The sequence below is a fragment of the Pantherophis guttatus genome, chromosome 3 (assembly GCF_059756535.1).
Source record: "Pantherophis guttatus breed Tessera chromosome 3, ASM5975653v1, whole genome shotgun sequence".
NCBI lineage: Eukaryota > Metazoa > Chordata > Lepidosauria > Squamata > Colubridae > Pantherophis > Pantherophis guttatus.
Genome location: NC_142065.1, coordinates 48,270,197 through 48,291,660, shown reverse-complemented (window position 1 = coordinate 48,291,660; position 21,464 = coordinate 48,270,197). Strand labels below are relative to the sequence as shown.

The 21,464-nt window shown below is 35.4% G+C and overlaps 1 protein-coding gene across 3 annotated transcripts in view; it reads right to left on the bottom strand.

Annotated features, from left to right (window-relative positions):
* Window positions 1–1,617: 1,617 nt before the first annotated feature.
* The window catches only part of LOC117663923 (chitotriosidase-1-like), a 42,093-nt gene continuing 22,246 nt past the window's right edge, over window positions 1,618–21,464 (bottom strand). For 2 of the 3 annotated variants that reach the window (XM_087889519.1, XM_034414528.2), the window contains exons 2-11: window positions 18,435–18,464; window positions 15,775–15,976; window positions 15,346–15,402; window positions 14,620–14,785; window positions 13,447–13,571; window positions 12,809–12,899; window positions 9,741–9,923; window positions 8,994–9,110; window positions 7,913–8,057; window positions 3,854–4,352 (exon numbers count right to left, since the gene is read on the bottom strand). In XM_087889519.1, the coding sequence (XP_087745645.1) occupies window positions 7,917–8,057; window positions 8,994–9,110; window positions 9,741–9,923; window positions 12,809–12,899; window positions 13,447–13,571; window positions 14,620–14,785; window positions 15,346–15,402; window positions 15,775–15,851 (957 nt within the window). In that variant the 5' untranslated portion in view covers window positions 15,852–15,976; window positions 18,435–18,464 and the 3' untranslated portion in view covers window positions 3,854–4,352; window positions 7,913–7,916. Of the gene's footprint in view, window positions 2,024–3,853; window positions 4,353–7,912; window positions 8,058–8,993; window positions 9,111–9,740; window positions 9,924–12,808; window positions 12,900–13,446; window positions 13,572–14,619; window positions 14,786–15,345; window positions 15,403–15,774; window positions 15,977–18,434; window positions 18,465–21,464 lie in introns of those variants that run through there. The other variant, XM_034414529.3, reaches the window with a different exon arrangement.

Below are 21,464 nucleotides of genomic sequence, written 5' to 3'. Positions count from 1 at the left end.
GGCTCGGCAGAACCGGGCCAAACTGGGAGGAACCCACCACTGTTGTGCGGGCTCTATTTAGATGTTGCCGGATCAATTGTACAGCAAACTGTATGTCAGAAACCAGAGCCTGATGACTCAGGAGCAGACAAAAGAAATTGGAGAGGAGAGTCATTCTGACCTTCCTTAAGTAATCTACTGTGTTTAAGTAGAGTGGAGTGGAGGATACTGCTATTGGAGAAAGATTAAGTAGCTGGTCCTTTAATGTCTATATGTGGAACAAATCTTGTCATCTTCTCTTTTGCTTGTGGAAACAACACAAGTAGAGAAACTGAAAAAAACAAGTGAAGTCATGTGGAAAAGTAAATCAGAAATGGGCCAGTCACCTACAGAAACACTAAAGTACTTGGATTCATTAGTTGCTTTTCATCAACAACTGGCTACAGATGCAGGACAACTTCTGAAAACTTCTATAAGGATTTTAAACTGAGGGAGCACTTTTCCTGGTCCAGCATAATGATAGTTTGGTATTTTTTCAGCAAATGATTATCTGAAATCATTTTCAGCAAATGATTATCAGGTCTCTGAATAACCAGACAAAGAGACACCAGCCCAGCCCAGCCCAGCCCAGCCCAGCCCAGCCCTGTATTTGTTTTACAGCCCAGCCTGTAATTATTTGTTTTTTAAAAATTGTATGCTACTTTAATTAAAAATGCTAAGCAACTTACACCTAATGCAATAAAACAACCACAACAGATCAATAGCCAGTAATCATGAAACTAGCAAATTAACCATTAGCATAATGCAATGAGATCATCATATGTGTGAAGACAGGACTAGATATATTTAGTTAAAGGACATTAATGCAAAAAAGGATCAGATTATATTTATTGTTAGCTTCTAATTTTGGAATGATGGTTAATTGCTTAGTACTTTTCTAACAAAGGAAACTGTATTGAATGAGCATTTTTTATATGAACATGTACCTATCACATAATTATTAAAGAAAAATATGTTACTTTTTTTCTATTCCTTTTTAAAAATTACATGGTTGGAAAAATTGATCTAAAAATGAAATGTCACTAATTATCAATGGGTTTCTTCTATTACCAATATCTATGATGAAGTCTTATACAATCAAAACAGTATGTCACTGTTTTGAGGCAGCTTTCATTAATTTTGTGTTCTCCAGGTATGTTGGATGACAACAAACTCCATCATTTGCCAGCTCTCACAGGTTTTGTATGGCCTTTTCAACTGCATTCATATGCAGTGGAATCAAATATACAGTATATAGAATTAAATGTTTTTGCCATGATAGAAAATATGATGGGTTTACCATTAGCAATGAATGAAGCTAAGAGTATGATTGATAGCTAGGCTGCTCTTGCTTTTTCTTACTAAAGCTTCAATTGATCAAAGCCACAATGACCAACAGTACGGGCCTATTAGTGAGGACTTGGGTTATGAAAAATTGAGAGTTGGGAAATTAAAGGAATAAACTGTAAACAGAACAGATTCAGGAAATAAAAAAAACAATAGATATAATATTCTGGTTTAATTTAAGAGAAAGAAGAAAGTTATATCAAGATCTGAATGGAGATAGTTGAAAGGCAGGCAAGGAGGGAGGAAGGAAGAAATGGAGGAAAGAAAGAAGGTAGAAGAAGGAAAAAAGGATGTATCTGAAGTCTCATTCTGGGAGTTGATGTCCACACATCTTCAAGTTGCTGACATCTACACCTTTAAAAATGCATTTATTCATTAAATTTATATTAAGAAATGTATGCAGAAAAATTCCAGATGTGGTGAACTTTGAATGGGTTATAAGTATGAAGTTGTCAATTTTTGGTTTCAATCAAGACAATGTTTCCTTATGACTGTTTCTCCGTTTGCCCACAATTTCCTTATTACTGGCTTCTGGTTTTTCTTTTGTCTTTTTCAGTTTCACCATCATTTCTTAACTTCCTTATGATACAGTTGGTGTGCTTCTGGAGATGTTGCCCTGCTTCATTCCCTGAATTTTTGTTACCAGTTCTTTCTGCACCTAAAGGGAGGCAGAAATAATTCATTTTCTGAATGTAGCACAAGAGGTGCCATGTTTGGAAGTACCCTGGGAAATAGGGAGAACTGCAATATGTTTAAATGCAGTCAAATTCTGAAGACCAACTCAAATTTTGAAGAAAAGGCAGAAAAGTACCAATCTATAAGAACAAGATCAAGAAAATGGTTTTGACCAGTACATCTGGAGTAGCCTGTGAGGATTTGCCAGAAAATAACAAACTCACATATTAGTGTTTGTCTTTGTCAAGATTTGCCACCTCCTGTGTGTGTGTGTGTGCACGCACATGCATGTATACATGGAGGGGATGCATTGAAGAGAATGGATTTTGCTCACATGAATTTAGAAATCTCTGTTCATTATGTATAAGTGTTAAAAACTAACAGTTAAATAATACATTAATTTCAGAAATAAGACCATATGATTAATTTAGCCAATTTTCATTTCCTTTCTTCCTTTTAACATCTTTTTTATGAGGTACCCCCAGGGGTGAAATCCAGCAGATTCTGAAGGTTCTGGAGAGCCAGTAGCGGAAATTTTGAGCAGTTCAGAGAACCGGCAAATACCACCTCTGGCTGGCCCCAGAATGGGGTGGGAATGGAGATTTTGCAGTATCCTTCCCCTGCCACACCCACCAAGCCACACCCACAGAACCGGTAGTAAAAAAATTTGGATTTCACCACTGAGTACCCCCATCTTTTGCAGGGCAGCTTCTACTGTAATTTTTTTTTTAAAAAAGATTTTTTTAATGCTGTGAACTTAGTTCACAAACCTAGTTTGGTTTTTTTTTTTTTTAGAAAATTATAGGCAGAACAGTTGCAGAAATTGCTTCAATGCATACCGTAATATTTTTGATTCCATAAATTCCAGGATGAGAGCAACAATAATCAAATACTACTCATGGATTGTTTATTGACAGGGCATAAAAGCTGTAGTCATTTTTTTTAAAAAAATGTTCATTCATAATTCAGGCATGTTTCCCTCATGGGTGAAAATTATGCAAGTCTGGTCACTACTTTCAAGATCAATTCAGCTTAAATAAGAGTCAGTTACTATAGAATAGGCAAGGAACTTCTAAACATAGTACCCTTTTTAACGAAGCAGACTTGACCAATGACACAAACACAATTGATGTCATCCTAATTTCAATATCCTAAGACAAATACTGCCCACAGCTTGTTTTAGAACCTAATATTCAAGTGATGCTATAAATGTAAAACTAAGTAATTGATTATTCTGTCTCTTATAATCATGAATTAATCAAATAAAATAATGAAAGGAATTTCTTGACTAGATATATTGCCAAGTGAAAAATAGATTTGTGCATAGTCTATAGTCTATATACATTGTGTCTACATGTTTTAAATTGGATCTACTTTGTACATGCACTTCTTATGTATCCCACAGTGTTTTCAGATAATGTGATTGGAATTGGTTATTTCATTAGCAATATTTTGTTTAGCCATGGAAACTCCATGCATGCTTGTTCCTAGCACAGCATTCAGTCACCATAAATGAGAGCGCTACAATGCTTGGTTTCTTGCTGCATTATGCTGTTGTAAAACAATATAGTTAATTTTCTATCAGATTTATCTCCAGCACAAACTGAATCTTTATCCTACTTTAGACACATTATGCAAAGACTAGCTCTCTAGAGAAGTCTATAATGCTGGGAGAGATGGAAGGAAAGAGAAGGGGATGATGAGCAGCAAAGCGGATAGACTCAAATAGAGCAAGGCCATTGTTGTTTAATATCATTTGCTAATTCTGTAACATGTAAGGTTACAAAGAAAAATATAACTGCTATGACTGAAATTAGTTTATTTGTAGTCCACTTTATTACTATAAAATAGTAATTAGTATTATTATGAAGTAATAGTATCTTGGTTGTGTACACACTGGAATAAAGAATCAAAGGATAGTATGTATTTATTAAAGGTTAGAGAAATGTGATGATGAATACATTGGAAAGAATGGATAGTTTAATTTAGAGACAATACATTGCTAGTTATAGAATATAATGATCTTCAGGACTGGCGAGGACCAGTGCTTCCATTAAAATAGTTGCAACATCTGAATGGATTGTCAGGCATTAGCCTTACTGGATCCAGCATATGGAAATGGTACTTGTTGGATCAGAAATACTACCTGATTACTTATATTCTAATATATAATTCAACTTATAATTTAATATGCCGTAGATCCCTTTAGCCTTATCAAAGTGAAAAAGTGTTTGCTACTGGTGAAGCAGTTTATGTTGAATCTAGATCTGACATTTCATCTTCAGGAATGCTGCTGAAAGTGAAAGTGAAACCTGCCAAAAGAATAACATTAGTTTAGCAATTTTTCAAGCTACACAGTCTCTCTCAACTTTATTTCCTGCCCCGCTCTAAAGTTCTGGTTATCTTACAGCCTATGAAATACTTTCTTTGTTGCTGTCACCTGCCTCTGCAACAGTGCCACCCCCCCCACCCCCGCACCCCTGATAAATATGGTATTCTGGAAGTCCTTTAAGACCTGGCTCCACGTGTATGGAGTCTTTTTCATTTTTTCAATTGCTATGGCTCCTTTTTAGCTTGGGTAGTTTTATTGTCATGGTTTCAAAATTTTTAATTGTGTATTCTGCTTTATAAGCTGCCTAAAGTTTGCTGGAGGGGTGATCATAATAACCCCTCATCATTATTTATTATTATTATTATTATTATTATTATTATTATTATTATTATTATTATTATTATTATTATTATTATTATTATTATTGTTGTTGTTGTTGTTGTTGTTGTTGTTGTTGTTATTATTATTGTTATTATTGTTATTATTGTTGTTGTTGTTGTTGTTGTTGTTATTGGTTAATCTTTAGTGAGATTCACAGCCTTTGAGGCTGGTTAATAGCTCAGCAGCTCGAGTCCTAACCAAGGACCTAGGAACTGTTAAGGTATCCTCGGAGGAGGTAAGCTGTTCCGAGTAAGGTGGTTTTTTGTAGAATCAAAATGTTCAAGTCCGGCAATTTTAGAATTTCTAAATAGCGGGGTAGCCCTTTGGGTATTGCTCCAAGGGCTCCAATTACAATCGGGACAACACACGATTTCTTTTTCCACAGTCGCTCAACTTCAATTTGTAAGTCCCGGTACTTGGTGATTTTTTCTTGCTGCTTATCTTCAATTCGTGCATCACCAGGTATTGCAATGTCAATGAACCATACTTTTTTCTTTTCAACTCTTGTTATGTCAGGTGTGTTGTGGACCAAGTGCCTGTCAGTCTGAATCCTAAAGTCCCACAAGATCTTGAGTTTCTCATTCTCTAAAACTTTCTCAATCTGATGTTCCCAGTGGTTTTTGCTGTACTCAAATCCAAACTTCTGGCACAATTTCCAGTGAATGATCTTAGCAACACGGTCATGGCATTGTAGGTAGTCAGTTTGTGAAATTGTTGTTGTTGTTGTTGTTGTTGTTGTTGTTGTTGTTGTTGTTGTTATTATTATTATTATTATTATTATTATTATTATTAACAAAGTATATTTATCAACAACTGAATGCATTTTGGCTACCCTTCTAAAAACAAGCAAAGTGGGGTCCATTCTGGACTTGGTGGAGGGCTAAATGTTCCACAGATTTGGGGTGGCCATGGAGCAGCAAATCTTGCTTTATATCTGTCTCGTCGAAAGGACAAGAAGCCTCTGCAAACACTTGTTCAGACATGGCATTTAGAAATGTGTGAAGGCCTGTCAATACACTATCACAAATAAATTTTGCGGAGGAACCATAATAAATATAAGGATTTTACCTTTTTTAAAAAAAGAAACTTATTTCATCAATGTATCATATGGAGAAAAAAAAAATCACTCCCTCTTCCCCATCTCTCCAGCATGGAGTTGCCTCCACTTAACAAGCACTTTAAAATGTGTTTTCTATCTCTCAGTGTAGAATATTTTTCTGCAAGGAAATTTGCTTAATCTAGCCCTTAACATCTATGTACTATATATAATACAGTTGTAATTATTGTTCAAGTAATTTATTATGCCATAGGAGGGCAAATGACATTTAATAGTTGTTCTAAACTTGTTTTTAATGATTAAGCTCAACAAATGGATTAAGGGCATAATGTACCCCACTGGATGTAAAGTAAGATTAAATGGAAAGGGGGATTTTTTTCAGCACTTTGGAGATTTTTTTGGGAAGAGAGATCATTGTAAAGATAAAAGAAAATATCTGCCTATTCAAGAAATGTTTCTATGAACCTGGTTCAGTTTATTGGTTCTCACTGACAATTCCATGTGGCTAAATCTGATTTGCTACCAAGGCAGCAATAAAGGCAAAAAAAAAAAGAAGAAGAAAGAAACAATAAAATCTTTTACAAAATATTAGTATTGTTAAAGTGGCATTTTAGAAATATTTGTGTTTCCTCAAAGTATACTATATTTATCAAAAAGAAAATCAAAACCTGAGGACATCGTAGAACCTTAACATGTCATATTATTCCTTCTAGCTACTGGTATTCCTTTGAAATGAAATAGGATTCTCTAATGTCAAATTTTGCTCTAGAATCTTTTCTATACAGTATTGGTTGTACAGCTGGCAACCTTTTATTGCCTGTTCATGCAGACTGACAAATATTGCATGGAAGGCCTCCAAGGTCCCTTTCAACACTGTTATTCTGTTGCTCAGTTGTTTTTAAGATGAATAATCCCTCAACAGATCATGCAATCGTTATATTGTTGTTGCCTTTGTACTGATTGTTCCCAGTGGGGACAAAGATCCTGAGTGGAAAGAAATAAAAGGTTTTCTATGCTTCCCCCTGCCAGCACCCCACTTCTATTCAGTGACAAGGAGACTATGCTTCTTTGCTTTCCACAATAACAGAAGCATCCCAGGGGTGGGTTCTAAATTTTTTTACTACCGGTTCTGTGGGTGTGGCTTGGAGGTCATGTGACTAGGTGGGCATGGCTAGCTGGTCAGAGTCATTTCTGGAAGGTCCTCACACTTACGACCAGTCCTCGCACTTACGTCTCGACTCATTTGTTTGCTTTTAACACTGATCAGCTGTAGGTCGGCCCTTTGAAGCCCCGCAGCAAAAGTTTAAACAGTTTTTTCCCCTCTAGTCATCAGCTGGGACTCAGGAGGCAGCAATAGATTGGGGGTGGGACCAAATAAAAGGTAAGAATAATGTGGGTGGGTGGGGGGTTGGGAGGGTGGGGGGGGGAGAACCGGTTCGGTGACATCATATAGTCACCGCTACCGGCTCGGCCGAACCAGACCGAACTGGGAGGAACCCACCATTGAAGCCCCCCTTCCTGACCCTTTGTGAAGTAAAGCGGATTGTTTCCTTGTGGATTCTTTGTCAAGAAGGAGTTACTTGCCCCCATGAAACCAAGTGCCTCGCTAAAGTTTAATCGCTACACAAGTATAGCAATTAAAACACAAGTTTCACTTTTGAATAAACATTGTTTAGAACTGACCTCTGAATATCTTCACTAGGGGAGAGCAAAATCTTACAAACTCAGCCCACGTCTGTGATGTTGACAAAGTAAACAGAAAGATTTCCCCCCTTATCTTTCTAATACTAGACTTCAAAAAAGGTGCACTTTTTTTGAACCATACATATTTGATCTATTGGAGGTCAAAATAAATACTTACTAGTAATGTTTACTATTTAAGATGGCTATAGATGTTTGTATTGCAGAAAAGTGATAATAAAGTCTTGAGCATTATGGTAAAGAAAATGTTTTCCCTTTTATAGAAGTATTGAAAATTGTGGACTCATACGTTGTCATTGTCATGGGAAATACCAGTAGAATGAGAATGTTAGGTAAATGCTTAGTTCCTTTTTAGCCTTGGGGTTAAAATATGATTCCAAGAAAAGGAAGCACAATATTACCCAATTAATTTGTGGAACTCATCTGCTTTTTCAGAGTTTGAATAAGTGGGTATCTTCCTTCTTTGCAAAAGGAGCCGCTGAAGTCATCTAGGTCTAAGGCCCACACCATACCACCACCCAGGTTTTGGTTTTTCAAATACTGGACCTGAATGAAACAGAAAATAGGAATTTAAAGGCTTGAACTCAAATAGAAATCATGTTGCTCAATAGTTTCAGCTGCCATAATTTGTCATGGCTTGAAGGTGGTGCTAGGCCTGGCAACTAGGAACTTGTCTGGGGCACCAAATTTTAGGAGGTGCAAAAATTGAAAATTATTGCTGAATTATTAGTATAAAATCTGGTAATCCTTTCTTAGTGCTTTAGAACTTTTTCTTTCTACCCTTTTTGAAAACACACCCAAAGTTGGTCAAGCAATAATGAATAGCACACTAGCCAGAGGTTGCAAGTCATGAAAAAAAATATATTATTACCTCTATAGATCTCAGGAAGCTGATAATATTCATGATGCAAGACCAAAGTTTGATAGAAAGACCAAGTTGCATGATATCAGCTAATCAAAGTTATATTCATGTACTAATGGACTCACTTGAGGGTTAAATATAATTGTACAGAATGGTTGCCCTATAATTACAATGAGTGGTGATGTATTTAAAATTATTCACCGTGATTCAGGGTAAATATATTGACAATCTCCCCCCTTCCCCCCAAAATGAAGGAAAATTACCAGGCTCAAAATTGTAAGTGTGAAACATTTGAGTTTCACACTTACAATGTGAAAAAAGAAACAAAAGGATTCCTCTTTACACAGGGAATGCCATAATATGACCTTGCCTAGAGCACCAAAATGTCTCAAGCCAGCCTTGCTTGTTTATAGGGTTATATGTCTGAGGAAAATATGATTAACCATAGGTTTCCATTTAGTAAAACCAGGACTATTGTAATTTCTACAAAAATGCCTTTCAGTTATAAAGGACCCTAAAGTAGTCTATGTTGCTACTATCTTGTGATTTATGAACATAAATGTTGCTGAGCTATGCTAGAAGAATACACAAACATTTAAATTAAAATATATAATCCTTACCTTATTGGTAATATTCCTGACATCATCATATCCTACCCATTGGTTTCCTTTGAAGGAATATGGAACTTTCTGATTTTCAATCACTTTTGTGGTAGCACCATTTTTAAAGTCACAGATCTGAAACAAAGTATTTATTTGACTTGAGACAGATGTATTTTGGTTTGGCAAACAAGTATAAATAACTCAGGATATTCCAAGAATGCCTCTTCAGTACTTGGCCAAAGTTTTCATTAGAAACTTTTCAGATAAATTGTAGGAGACAAGGAACAACACATGTCTCCCTATTTTCATCCCTTGTATCTATTAAGATTAGGTTTGCAATAGAAAAAAAAAAGATATAGTAAGAGAAGAAGGCAACCCCACAATAAGGAAGTTGTAATCTAGGACTTTGAAGATCTGCCCTGAAGAACTAATGGGCTGACTGTAAATTTTTTCAAGGGAGGTAGAGAAAGGGAAAGGGAGAGAAATAGTCTAATCTAAATCAATCATTTGAACTTTATTCACTGACAACACCCAAGATGCTTCATTCTATAGATCTGTTTTGGAAGCAGTGAGTATATTGATATTTTAAATCCTTTCACCTATATCAATCTGTATATTTGTAAATGTACAATACATTCCTGCATATTTAAAAATATCAATACAGTATCTACCAAAGGGGATCAAACATGAGCATGTGTTGGTCTTCTTGAAATTTATCCTTGTTTGGAGAAGTGAAGGGGGAATAACTCCATATATTTTCCTTACCTCATAATAAGCCAAAAATCCTCTCTCTTTTGTGTAAATACCAGCTGTGCCAGGCCCTGAAGTTGGTGCCTTCACTCCATTCTGTGAAGTAGAAAGGGTGAAGGATCGTCCATAGGCAGGAATTCCCAGAATGATCTTTTTAGGTGGCGCTCCCTTGCTCTTCCAGTACTGCACAGCATTGTCCTTTGGTGCAATAAATGAATAAACAAGACCTCAGTCGATTTTGTCTGGTTTTGAGGCTAAATGCCTTTATTATTCAGTTATGTTGCAGTCTTAACATAAATATATTGGTGAAGATACTGTCACATATACCAAGGAAAATGCTTCTATTTTAAGACATTCAGACTGGTAATTTTGCTTCCCAACTGTAGCCTTTCACTTCATACTGAGGAAAAGTTTATTCCTTTCAAATGGGTGAGGAACCTCCTTGCTTTCCACGTTTTCAGCTGCAGTTAAAGTTGTCTTATCAGTATTGCCAACTGTGAAGAAACTGTAGTTCAGAAATATCTGGAAGGCTACAGATAAAATGTTGTATTGATTCCTACTTTAGAGGATCTTATGAATTTATGCAGCAGTTTTGTAAGGAATGCAAGAAAGATAATAGTAAGTAAACTAAGTAAGAGCTACTCAAGCTCTTTGTATGTCATTCACTACTTTACTCATGAAGTATCTGGAATAGGCAAGAAACAAATTGTATTGCTTTAGGAAAAAGGTTAACACATTGATATTGTAATATGCTATCTCCATCTACAAATGCTTAAGATATATGTAGATACTTTCCTGATCTCTTAAGATGCCGATTAAAGTCAAGAAACCCACCACTCTTGACAGCGCTTAAGTTTATGGCCAATCATCAGAACACCACACAAAAGTAGATGGAAGCGTGGAGTAGCTACGGTATTCCCCCCAAGATATCTCTAATCATATTAATCCTAATAGTATACCTCCAGGATTTAACCTACCCCGACACATATGGGTGACAGAACAGAATTAGAATGACTCATGGGGTGTGTGCTGACTCCTTGTATAAATGGGGAAAGACACCTTCAGCACAATGTGATTGCGGGGCCCCTTGATAGACTATCCAACATATAATCTTTATCTTTATCTTTTATTAGATTTATATACCACCCTACTCCCGAAGGACTCAGAAAGTCCTATATTTTAAAACAAATATAATATAAAATTTAAAAAACAGTTAAATAACATATTAAATAGATTTGGCCCACTAAGTAAAACACCCCTATTTTTAAAACAGATTTGAATTAAAATTAAACAATTAAAAAGGGTTAGGACAGCCCCGCTTGCTGGAATAAAAAGGTCTTGAGGGCACGGCGGAAAGTGCGCAAATCCGGGATCCTCCGTATCTCTGGGAGGAGCTCGTTATAATGAGGGATTGCTCTAACAGAAGGTATCCAGGAGATTCTAGGGACTTCCTCTGCATAACAATGACAGCTACTGACTGGATCTCCAAACTCGACATTAAACTCTGAAATGTTATTTCTGTTTACCTTTTAGGTTTTCTTCCTGCTTTTTTAAAATTGTTTTAATTGTTTTTAACCTGTAAAAATGAAGTGTTTTAATACTGTGTGTGACCAGCCATACGCTAAATAAATAAATACATAGATACTTGGAAAATAATAAAGAGATTTCAAAATTGTATTTCGTCCATATTTTCACTGGATGATGTGAGACAAGGTACAAATAGTTTAACAGATTGATATATATTCTAAGATGGCACAATATTAAAAAACTTTATATTCTGAAATATATTTTTTCCTATCTGACTTTACATATTCATGATTTTTCTTTTTACTAAAATAATCTTTATAAATAATAGTATATGTTCCTTAATTGCCTACAGAATAATCTAGATATTTTTAATTCTAACAGGTATGATTAATGAATAACATTCAATATTTTATATTCATGCATACAAATGAATCTAGTATAACTTAGCACATTGTAAAAATAATTAGGAAGTTATTTGGCATGACTAAATTAAGACTCTTTAATGTAGAGACCTTCTTCTCATCCAGAAGCTTGAAAAAAGGGAAGGGGCAGACTGAGTGAATAGTAGGGAAGTGCTGAGTACTTCTTCACAATCATTTTTGAAGTGTGTACAATCCTAGCATCTTCAATGCACTCATTTTAAATATCCACCAGATTAGATTTATACTATGATCTTTCTAATACAGTTTTTCTGTTGCTATGCCTTAATTAGCAGTCATTGATGGTATGTTGTTATTATTTATTTTATTATGAAATTTATTTGCCGCCCATCTGGTATCCAACAACTCTGGGCGGCTTACAATATAAAAACATTAAAATCATAAATTATAAAATAGAACAGCAGATAAAATCATTAATACAAGGTGACAAAGGAGGGAGCCAGACACACAGGGGAGGTGAAGGTGGGATTACTATAGGTTTTAATTAGCAAACCACCTCCAGTATGAAGCTTTCCCATTGGACCCCAAGTCATCTGGCAGAGCCAGGTCTTAAGGCTCTTATGAAAAGCCAGGAGTATGGGAACAATCTCACCTAAGGGGATAGGGTGTTCCAGAGGGCAGGTGCCACAGCAGAGAAGGCTCTTCCCTGGGATCCTGCCAGCTGAAATTCCTTGGCTAACGGGATCACAGTATGCCTCCTCTGCTGGTGCAGGTGGGATGGGCCAGTGCCCATGACTGCTTTACCAGCATTCATGCCCACTTAGAAATTTACAAACAACCTGGCAAAATCAGTTAGCTTAAGTCTTAAAAAAGAAGTAGAATGATAGTTATTAAGAAAAGCACTTCTCATAGATCTTTTTACTAGTAGTTTTAAGGAGCTAGTAATTGTTGAGAGTCACTGTTTAGAGAACCAAGTTGTAATTTTTCAGGTGCACAACATGAATATATTAAAAGGGAAAGGGTTGAATAAAATATTTTAAACCAGTGTGCTGATTCTTTGTTTGTTAAATTGTTTTCTGTATGTAACAAGTGTTAAATGGGTAAATTACTTTTGATCATTTCTCTAAATGTAAATATAAAGAGTCTCTATGGGATAAAAAAGTATTTATCACATACAGTGTCAGGGAAGAGGGGGCTGACGTGCCCTGTGACTCCATCTGAGGCTCCATGAAAATCATATGACATGAGGTTGATAAAGTCCAGAGATCTATGAGGAAAGTAAGAAAATATATATTGAGTGAATTCCATCTTTAATATCATACAAGTAGTCCTCAACGTACAACACAACTGAACTCAAATTTTTTGTTGTTAAGTGAGACATTTATTTTGCCCCATTTTACAACTTTCTTGCCATAGTTGTTAAGTGAATCACTGCTATTAATAAGTTAGTAATTTGGTTGTTAAGTGAATCTGGCTTCCCCATTGATTTTGCTTGCCAGAAGGTCAAAAAAGGAAATCACATGACCCTAGGACACAGCAAAGGTCATAAGTATGAACCAGTTGCCAAGCATCTTAATTTTGATCACATGATTATGGGGATGTTGCAAACATCGTAACTATGAAAAATGACCATGTCACATTTTTCAGTGCTGTTGTAACTTTGAAGAGTCACTAAACGAACTGTAGGACTTCCTGTAATTTGAATGGTTCCATGAAGCATGATGTTTTACAGCTAAGGAATAAGAACTTTTTAACTTGCAATGTTGGAACTAACGGATGAAATTAAGTTAATAATTTTTCCAGCATATCCTCACGCTGAGATCTTGTCCACTTCATAAGCGTTGTCAATAGTCTGCTTCCCAGCGGCAACGGCAGCACTAAGCAAGAGTCTTTTCTTTCCTGTCCTCTGAGCTTCTGCTGTAAATTCGTTCATCATTTCCTAAGATAAGCAGATAACAACATTAGTTTTACTCCTGTCATTTTTAAAAAATAAAATATAAATTAAAAATGTGGGTTACTTAAAAAGATGCAGGTGATTTAATGAGTGGATAGCAGTGATGGAATTCAATTTTTTTTACTACTGGTTCTGTGGGCGTGGCTCTGTGGGCATGGTGTGGCTTGGAGAAGGATACTGCAAAATCTCCATTCCCTCCCCACTCCTGGGGAAAGGATATTGCAAAATTTCCATTCCCACCCCATTCTGGGGCCAGCCAGAGGTGGTATTTGCCAGTTCTCCAAACTACTCAAAATTTCCGCTACCAGTTCTCCAGAATCTGTCAGAACCTGCTGGATTTCACCCCTGGTGGATAGTGATACCAATTCAGTCACTTTTGTCTCCAAAGTAACTGCAAATCCAGGATACTTCTTGTTTGAGTTGTATTTTTATTAAGAAGATTTTTAGGTATCTATAGTATTACATATCGTTTGAGAGCCAGTTTGGTGCAATGGTTAAGGCATAGGCTAGAAACCAGGAGACTGAGTTTTAGTCCTGTTTTAGGCACAAAGCCAGCTGGGTTACCTTGGCCTAATCATTCTCTTTCTCAGTCCTAGGAAAGAGGCAATGGCAAACCACTTCTGAAAACCTTTGTAAAGAAAACTGCAAAGAGTAGTTCAAGGAGAATCACACACAATTGAACAGAAGGAAAAAAATACATATTGCTTCCTTGTTATATTTGTTAATGGGTTTACACTGAACATCTGATGTGTACTATGCCATTGAAGGGTCTTAGCTTTAGATAAAGAAAGGTATCCCTATATTACATTTTGGAATCAAATAACTGGTTGCGTATGCAAGTCTGTTATGAATTAGTTCCAATAATAAAGTAATTATTAAACAGCATTCATTCTGTACAACTTTTGAGATATTCCCTGATGTTTTGTTTCACTAACACTGTTGTACATAGAATCTACTAGTACAAAATAACATTTCAGCAAGAAACTTTTTATTTGCTGTTTGCATTTATCATCAACTCAAAGTTTTGCAGTACCTGAACTAAGAAGGTGAAACGTTGTTTATCCTCTGCAGGGCTGCCTCTGGCACCGGGATATTCCCAATCTAGGTCTAAGCCATCAAAGTCATGTTTTCGGAGGAATGAAACCACAGAAGAAATAAATATCTTGCGGTTGCCAGCAGTAGCTACCATTGCAGAGAATCTACCAAAGAAGTTGCATATAAGCACATCAAACAAACAAACAAGATACCAATTTGCTTTGTCATGTACATATATTATATGTGCGTTCCCATCCACAATATCAGTACCCAAACTACAGAACATGGAGGGTTCTATCTTAATCTTTTGACTTGAAAAGACACTTAGTTCCAAATAATGTATTTCCAATCAAATCTTCCTTCAGCTTGACTCTATTTTTTAAAATTTTAGTTCCAAATAATATTTGATGTTTTGAAGGTTTTGAAACAAGAATATTATATTACATGATTAACTATGTATCGTAGCCAGTTTAATGCACATTTGCCATTTTTTCTTATTAGAGTTACGTATTTTTTAATCTTGTGCAGTCATTGCTACTATCAGCAATATTATAGGAAATACCAGTGTACAACAATAAAAATAATTGCAAAGTAGGACCCTCAAAGAGGACCCTAGCCAGAGCATCCCAAGAATTAATCCAGTGTTTTGGCAATTGCCACCTAGGCTTGTTCATCATAGCATATTGAATACAGTCCCCTCCATAGATATCTCTGAGGTTCTTACTTTGCACTACCAAAAGTCCATCCACCAATAGCTAAAAGTGTATTCAGTCCTGGATTCCTAAATGAGAAAAACAAAAATTGGTTAGTAGAATTCACTTTCTTTTCTTAACTAGTTGATCTTGCATTCTGTATGTGGTTTTCATGCTTAGAAAAGTCAATTGGGCCTGATTCAGGTTGGTGCTTTACGATGTATGCAAAATAGACTTTTTGGAGTTTTTCCCAGCTGCATCAGTGTATACAAAAGGAATTAAAAACAATTTTTTTTTCTAATGCAGTCCTCAGGGTTGGAATCATTTCTACTTCAACTTCCATAAAGCTCCCTGTGTAAAATTTATATATACTTCCTTCTACTATCATATAATGCAAAATTCCAGTTCCAGGAATTTCTAGAAAGACCTCTTATCCCACCTCACCCCAACTTGCTCCATACGTTTTTTTGTGATTATTGAAATCCTTGTAGAGTTGTTCATCATTCCACTCTGCCGTTGTGATCTTATTGTCTTTCATTCCCGCAAATGCATAAATGAGATGAGTGCAAAGTTTGGGATCAATGTCTTTAGGCAAGAATTTCCCTCTATCTTGCCTGTACTGAGACCAGTTGGTGAAATAGCAAACAAGCTTGAAAGCAGAACCTGTCGAAATGAGATTGTATATGAAAGGCATTTTGGTCTGTTCAGTTAATCACTCCTCCCAAGAAAATAAGATATTTCTGTTGCTTTATCTGTTTAATGACTTATTCCCAAGCTAGCAAAATCCAGATATAATGACTTGCAGTTCCCTAAAATCCCAACCATAACGGTCAATTGTAAGAAAAATAGTTTAATCTATCTGGAAGAAATCAAATTAAGAAATGTTGATTTTATTATCATTATCAGTGACCAAAATTAAGTACTTATTTAAAACAGGATAAAAATAAATATAATAGAACATTAAAAGTACCCCAACCTTCCTAAAATAAACAACTAATTTGCTAGCCTATTAAAACTATTTAGCAAATTACTAAAATACTTAAATTTTAATGCAGTAGTGACTAGTACATTATTTTAGGTTACTTAAAGGATAATTGGCAAAATACCCTTTTCCCCCCAAAATAAGACATCCCCTGATAATAAGCCCAATTGGGCTTTTGAGAGCATGGCAATAAGGTCAAGCGCTTATTTCAGGGTTCAAAAAAAATATAAGACAGGGTCTTATTTTCAGGGAATAGAATAGAATAACAGAGTTGGAAGGGACCTTGGAGGTCTTCTAGTCCAACCCCCTGCCCAGGCAGGAAACTCTACACAACTTCAGACAAATGGTTATCCAACATCTTCTTAAAAATTTCCAGTGTTGGGGCATTCACAACTTCTGTAGTTGTGCAAGTTGTTCCACTTATTAATTGTTCTAACAATTAATAAACATGGTAAGTGTTCTGTTCCCCAGGCATCTGGCTCCACTGGGAACAGGCAGATAAACTCTAGCAAACAGGTTTTCATACATATCATTTATTTGGGTATCCTCAAAACATAAACTTACTACAATGATGGGTTACTCCCGGTTCGCACCAGTTCTATAGAACCAGTAGTAAAACAGCGCGAGGCTCCGCCCACTGACCCTGACGTCATCAAAATGCTTCTGCATATGCAAACCGGTAGTAAAGGTAAGTAGAAACCACCCCTGACTGACTATCATGGTGAGTCAAGGTGAGGTTCATCCTTATATTTTATAATCTGTCCCATTTCCTAGTGTAAAATGATGGTAGATCTGTCCCCCTGTTGAGAAAGCATGCTTCTCTCCTCCCTGGCAATTCATAATGGCTGGCCTTTGTTCTACACCCCAGGCAGAGAGCCTCAGTGGTCAATCAGACACACAGATGTGGTCACATGTCATGGACTACATTTCCCACAATGCAATCTCTTAAGGAGACAGCTCTTAACTCTTAGGTAACTAATTCACTATAATTCACCATCTGAACAGCACAGTAGGTATAAATGAATTTATCTGTTTCTCACTATCTGTTATTTAAACTGTAAAAATATAAAATCACAATTTAAAAATTATACTCAAAAACTGTATAAGGTTCTAAACATAGTGAATTGTAATGGGAATGAAACAGAATATGGCCACTTCCTGGAATTCCTTTCTGAAGTGTCCAATAGAAGGGGAAGAATAAAATCATCTGTTTCATTGTGACTACTTCTTAAAAGAGGCAGGGTTAAATTTTTAGACCAATCTGAATAAAAAAAGACAACACAAGAGACACTGGGGGAATCATTCACTGGCATTGGGTGCATCATCATCAGGGTCCTATTTACTTGTTCTGTTATTTACTTTTTAACATTATTTCTTGTATAAAAACATTTTGGTGTATTGATTGAATAACAATATCATTAAATAGCGGTATAATATAAAGCCGTGTAAAACACTTATATATTTTAAGATTATTTATCCAAAGCATTTATTAAAATGCACACATGCATGTACATATAATATTCATAAAAAAGATTTGGACAAGAAAATATGAATATTTAGGAAATGTCTAAAATATATCAAGGTTGGCTACCATGAGGGTGCTAATATGGAGAAACACAAATGGCACAAATAGCAGAACTTTCAATACTGTAAATACCTTTCTAATGAAGTTGAACTTTGCAAAATTCTTTGTTCAGAATATGTTCCTGAAGACAGAGTTCTACCTATCAGAATGTGTTCTTCTCTGTTGCTTATTATTATTTTTCTGATTCCAGAAACGGTTTCTATTGGGTCCTCTACTTATTTACCTTTCTTCTTTCTACACCCACTTCTAGGTTTGAGGGAATAATGTGTCACGTTTATTTAATATTTTTACTTATCATATTTATGTCTCACAAAAGTGACTCTATCTGGCATAAACAATTACTTGTCACTTGTTGTCCTGCTTATAGTTGGTGAATGTCTAAATTTAACTTCTCGTGCTGCTTGAGCTCATGAAAAGCATCACCAACCTTCATGCTCTTTCCATTGTTGATTCCTTTATGGAATATTTTATTAGAGCCCAATAAATTGAGTTTTAATCTTTCCTGTTTTCTCATGATTCATTAGGAAATAAGATGGTACTATATGATTACTTACTGCAGTGAAGAACCAGCAAGACAGCTAAACCTAGATTAAAAAGAAAATAGAAAACAAATTAGCTAAGTAATATAGGCTCTTTGGATCTAAGATTATGATGTATAGTATGATTCATATTTACTATCAATGCTTTTTTATATTTTACTTTGAATGCACCAGAAAACTGCTTGTATCTCCTTTGGTGAAGTACCAAAGGCAACTATATGTTGGCTCTGCAAGGTAATCTGTAGACTAAAGAACTTGGTTCTTTAAGAATATTGTGAGTATATTTGATGAAAATTGTGGCATCCTGGTCAAGATGTGTAAAAACTGAACTATACTTACATTACATTAGTAGTGCATGGTACAGGTGCTGGTAATCACTGTCTCTCTCTCTCTCCCCCCTCCCTCCCTCCCCCTCCCCCTCTCTCCCTCCCCCTCCCCCTCTCTCTCACACACACACAAATAATGAAGTTAGAGTGCATGAATAGTGAAGTTAGAGTACACTTTTTATACAATGAAAAATAATAAGAACAAAAACTAAACTCATAGAAAGTATTGGTTTGTTAAACATGCGTAGGAAGGTAGAATTCTAACTGAAAGAGTACATCAAGCACCAATAACTAAAACTTATGAAGTGCAGTGTGCTTTTCTATCAAGTAGGGGGTGTACAAACTTAATGTTTTCCTCTTCAGCAGGTTGCTGAGAAATGTATGAAATCAAACAGGAAACTTTACCATGCATTATTAATACAGTGAATGCATAAAAATGAAGTTGAAAGCTGTTTGGTTGCTGAATGGAACAAATGTAAGTAAAGCATGTAAGAAAGTAAATGGAATGCTTAGTGACTGCTTCAACAATGAAAAAAGTAGTAAGAGAAGGATATATGATGTCTTTTGAGTTCTTTAATATATTTATGTCTGAGGAATCATTGGAGGAATGTTAGAAGTGCGTTAGCCTGGGATCGAAATATATGTCTTCTTTTATATGCAGACAATCCTGTGATTGCAAACCTGCATGATTTGTGGCAGATGTCAGATAACTACTTTATTTAAGGCAATGAGGCATAAGAATCTGAAATGAAATATACTGATGACCCAAGCTCACAGGAAAAATTGTTTAATTTTTGCAATCTATTCATGTCCACATTTTAGAGCAAGTAAATGAATTGGTGTGTCATGGTGAAATCTGACGTGCAACTGCTAGTTCGGTTACTGTAGTGTAGTAAGTAATATGTGGTCTCTCTCTCTCTCTCTCTCTCTCTCTCTCTCTCTCTCTCTCTCTCTCTTTTAATATTTGAAGAACTCATTTTTATTAATAGTTTAACATTCAACTAACAACTTTTCTCGACATTTAAAGTTTATTGTCACAAGTTGTTTACTTTTTTAAAAAAAATATTTTTTATTGTGATTTTTTTCTTTTCCGAAACACTAATACATTAACAACAATACAACAATACAACAATACAATAATGACAGTGTCATTATTATAGATGTTGGATTAACAGTTCCTATGAAAACTACATTATATACATATAAATACATCTTCAACTTCCTTATACATATTACCTATTTTTATTTCTGTTCTCCATCCACCCATATCATTTTTCCCACACCACATAATATTCTGAGTTATCTTTCTCTTTTGTGGTCTCTTATATGGAATGTTTGAGGAAAGTAATGAAAATGGCTGTGTATACAAAATGGTACTTCTTGTATAGCTAGTGAGAGTTGAGTATGTCAGGAGAGAAATTATTGGAAGTTGAGTAGGTCAAGAAAAATATAAAAGTTATAATAATATTAATAATATTATTAGTAAATAAGGGTCAGTATTTAGAGGAGGGAGTAAGGGGATGGTAAAATATTATATAATCTGTTATGAATTAGGTTTTTGTTGTGAGGAAGTCATGGGGGAATGGGTGGTGAGGGGGGTTAGGGAGGAGGGGGGGAGAAAAATGTGGGGATAAAATTTTGTATTTGAAAACTTTTTCAATAAAAAAAAAAGAAAAATATAAAAGTTGGATACAGAAGAAATAGTTTACTTTCAAAAGGGTACATTCTTAGCCTCTGCAGGTCTATTTATTTATTTATTGAATTTCTATACCACCCTACTCCCGAAGGACTCGGGGCGGTGCACAGCCATGAAATAAAACACATAGATATACACTTCTGATCCTCTAATAATCTATTTTGCTGATGCAGAATCTCCCATATAAAGGGATTTCTGGGAAGGAAATGGTTAACTGAAGGTGGCTCCACTTTTAGGTAACCACAACAAAATGAAGAGCCTACCAAGTAGACTAGCTCTTTGTAATATGTCTCTGGACAAGGAGAGGACTTGAGATCACTCACAAGTGCTCCTGGCAGTTGCTTCTTGTGATGAGATCTCAAGATAGCAGTCTCCAGAAGGCTTAGGGCTCTGAGAGATGAGGGAATAAACATCTTGCTGAAGGTGTTGTCAGTGCCTTCAAAAGGTTAATGAATTCTCATACTCCCTTTTCAAATCAGTTTCAGAAATTGCTTGTTAATTGCCTTTCAGCTATTAGAAACATATCGATAAGGTTTAGAGCACTATGTGAGTTTACTTAATCCTTGGCAAAAGCTGTTTTAAATACAAGTTTAAAAACTTTTAAAAAGTATATTTTAGAATAAACAATAAAAGGATGTTAGAATTTGGCTTTTGGGAAGTTATGAACAGACTAAGGATCTAAATAGATTGGAAATAATACTTTGAAATTAATTATAAAAATTTGGGAAAATGCTTTCATTTTTGAATTTTTATTATTAATTTAAATTCAAGGTCACTCTTTTTAAAGAATCATCTCTTTTTTTTTAAAAAAAATGATAAGATTATACTTTGAAGGTTAAACACTAGAGGGAACCAAAAGAAAGTAAAGATTGCAATTACAGAACACTTAAATTTGACATAATAATGTAAAACAAAGCAAATATTTTAAATATCAGACATATTTGTCTATGGAGATTCTCAGTCATCCATGTCATAGTTGTCCCAAAGATGCTTTTTCAAGAGGCGACTGAACTTTCTGGTTTT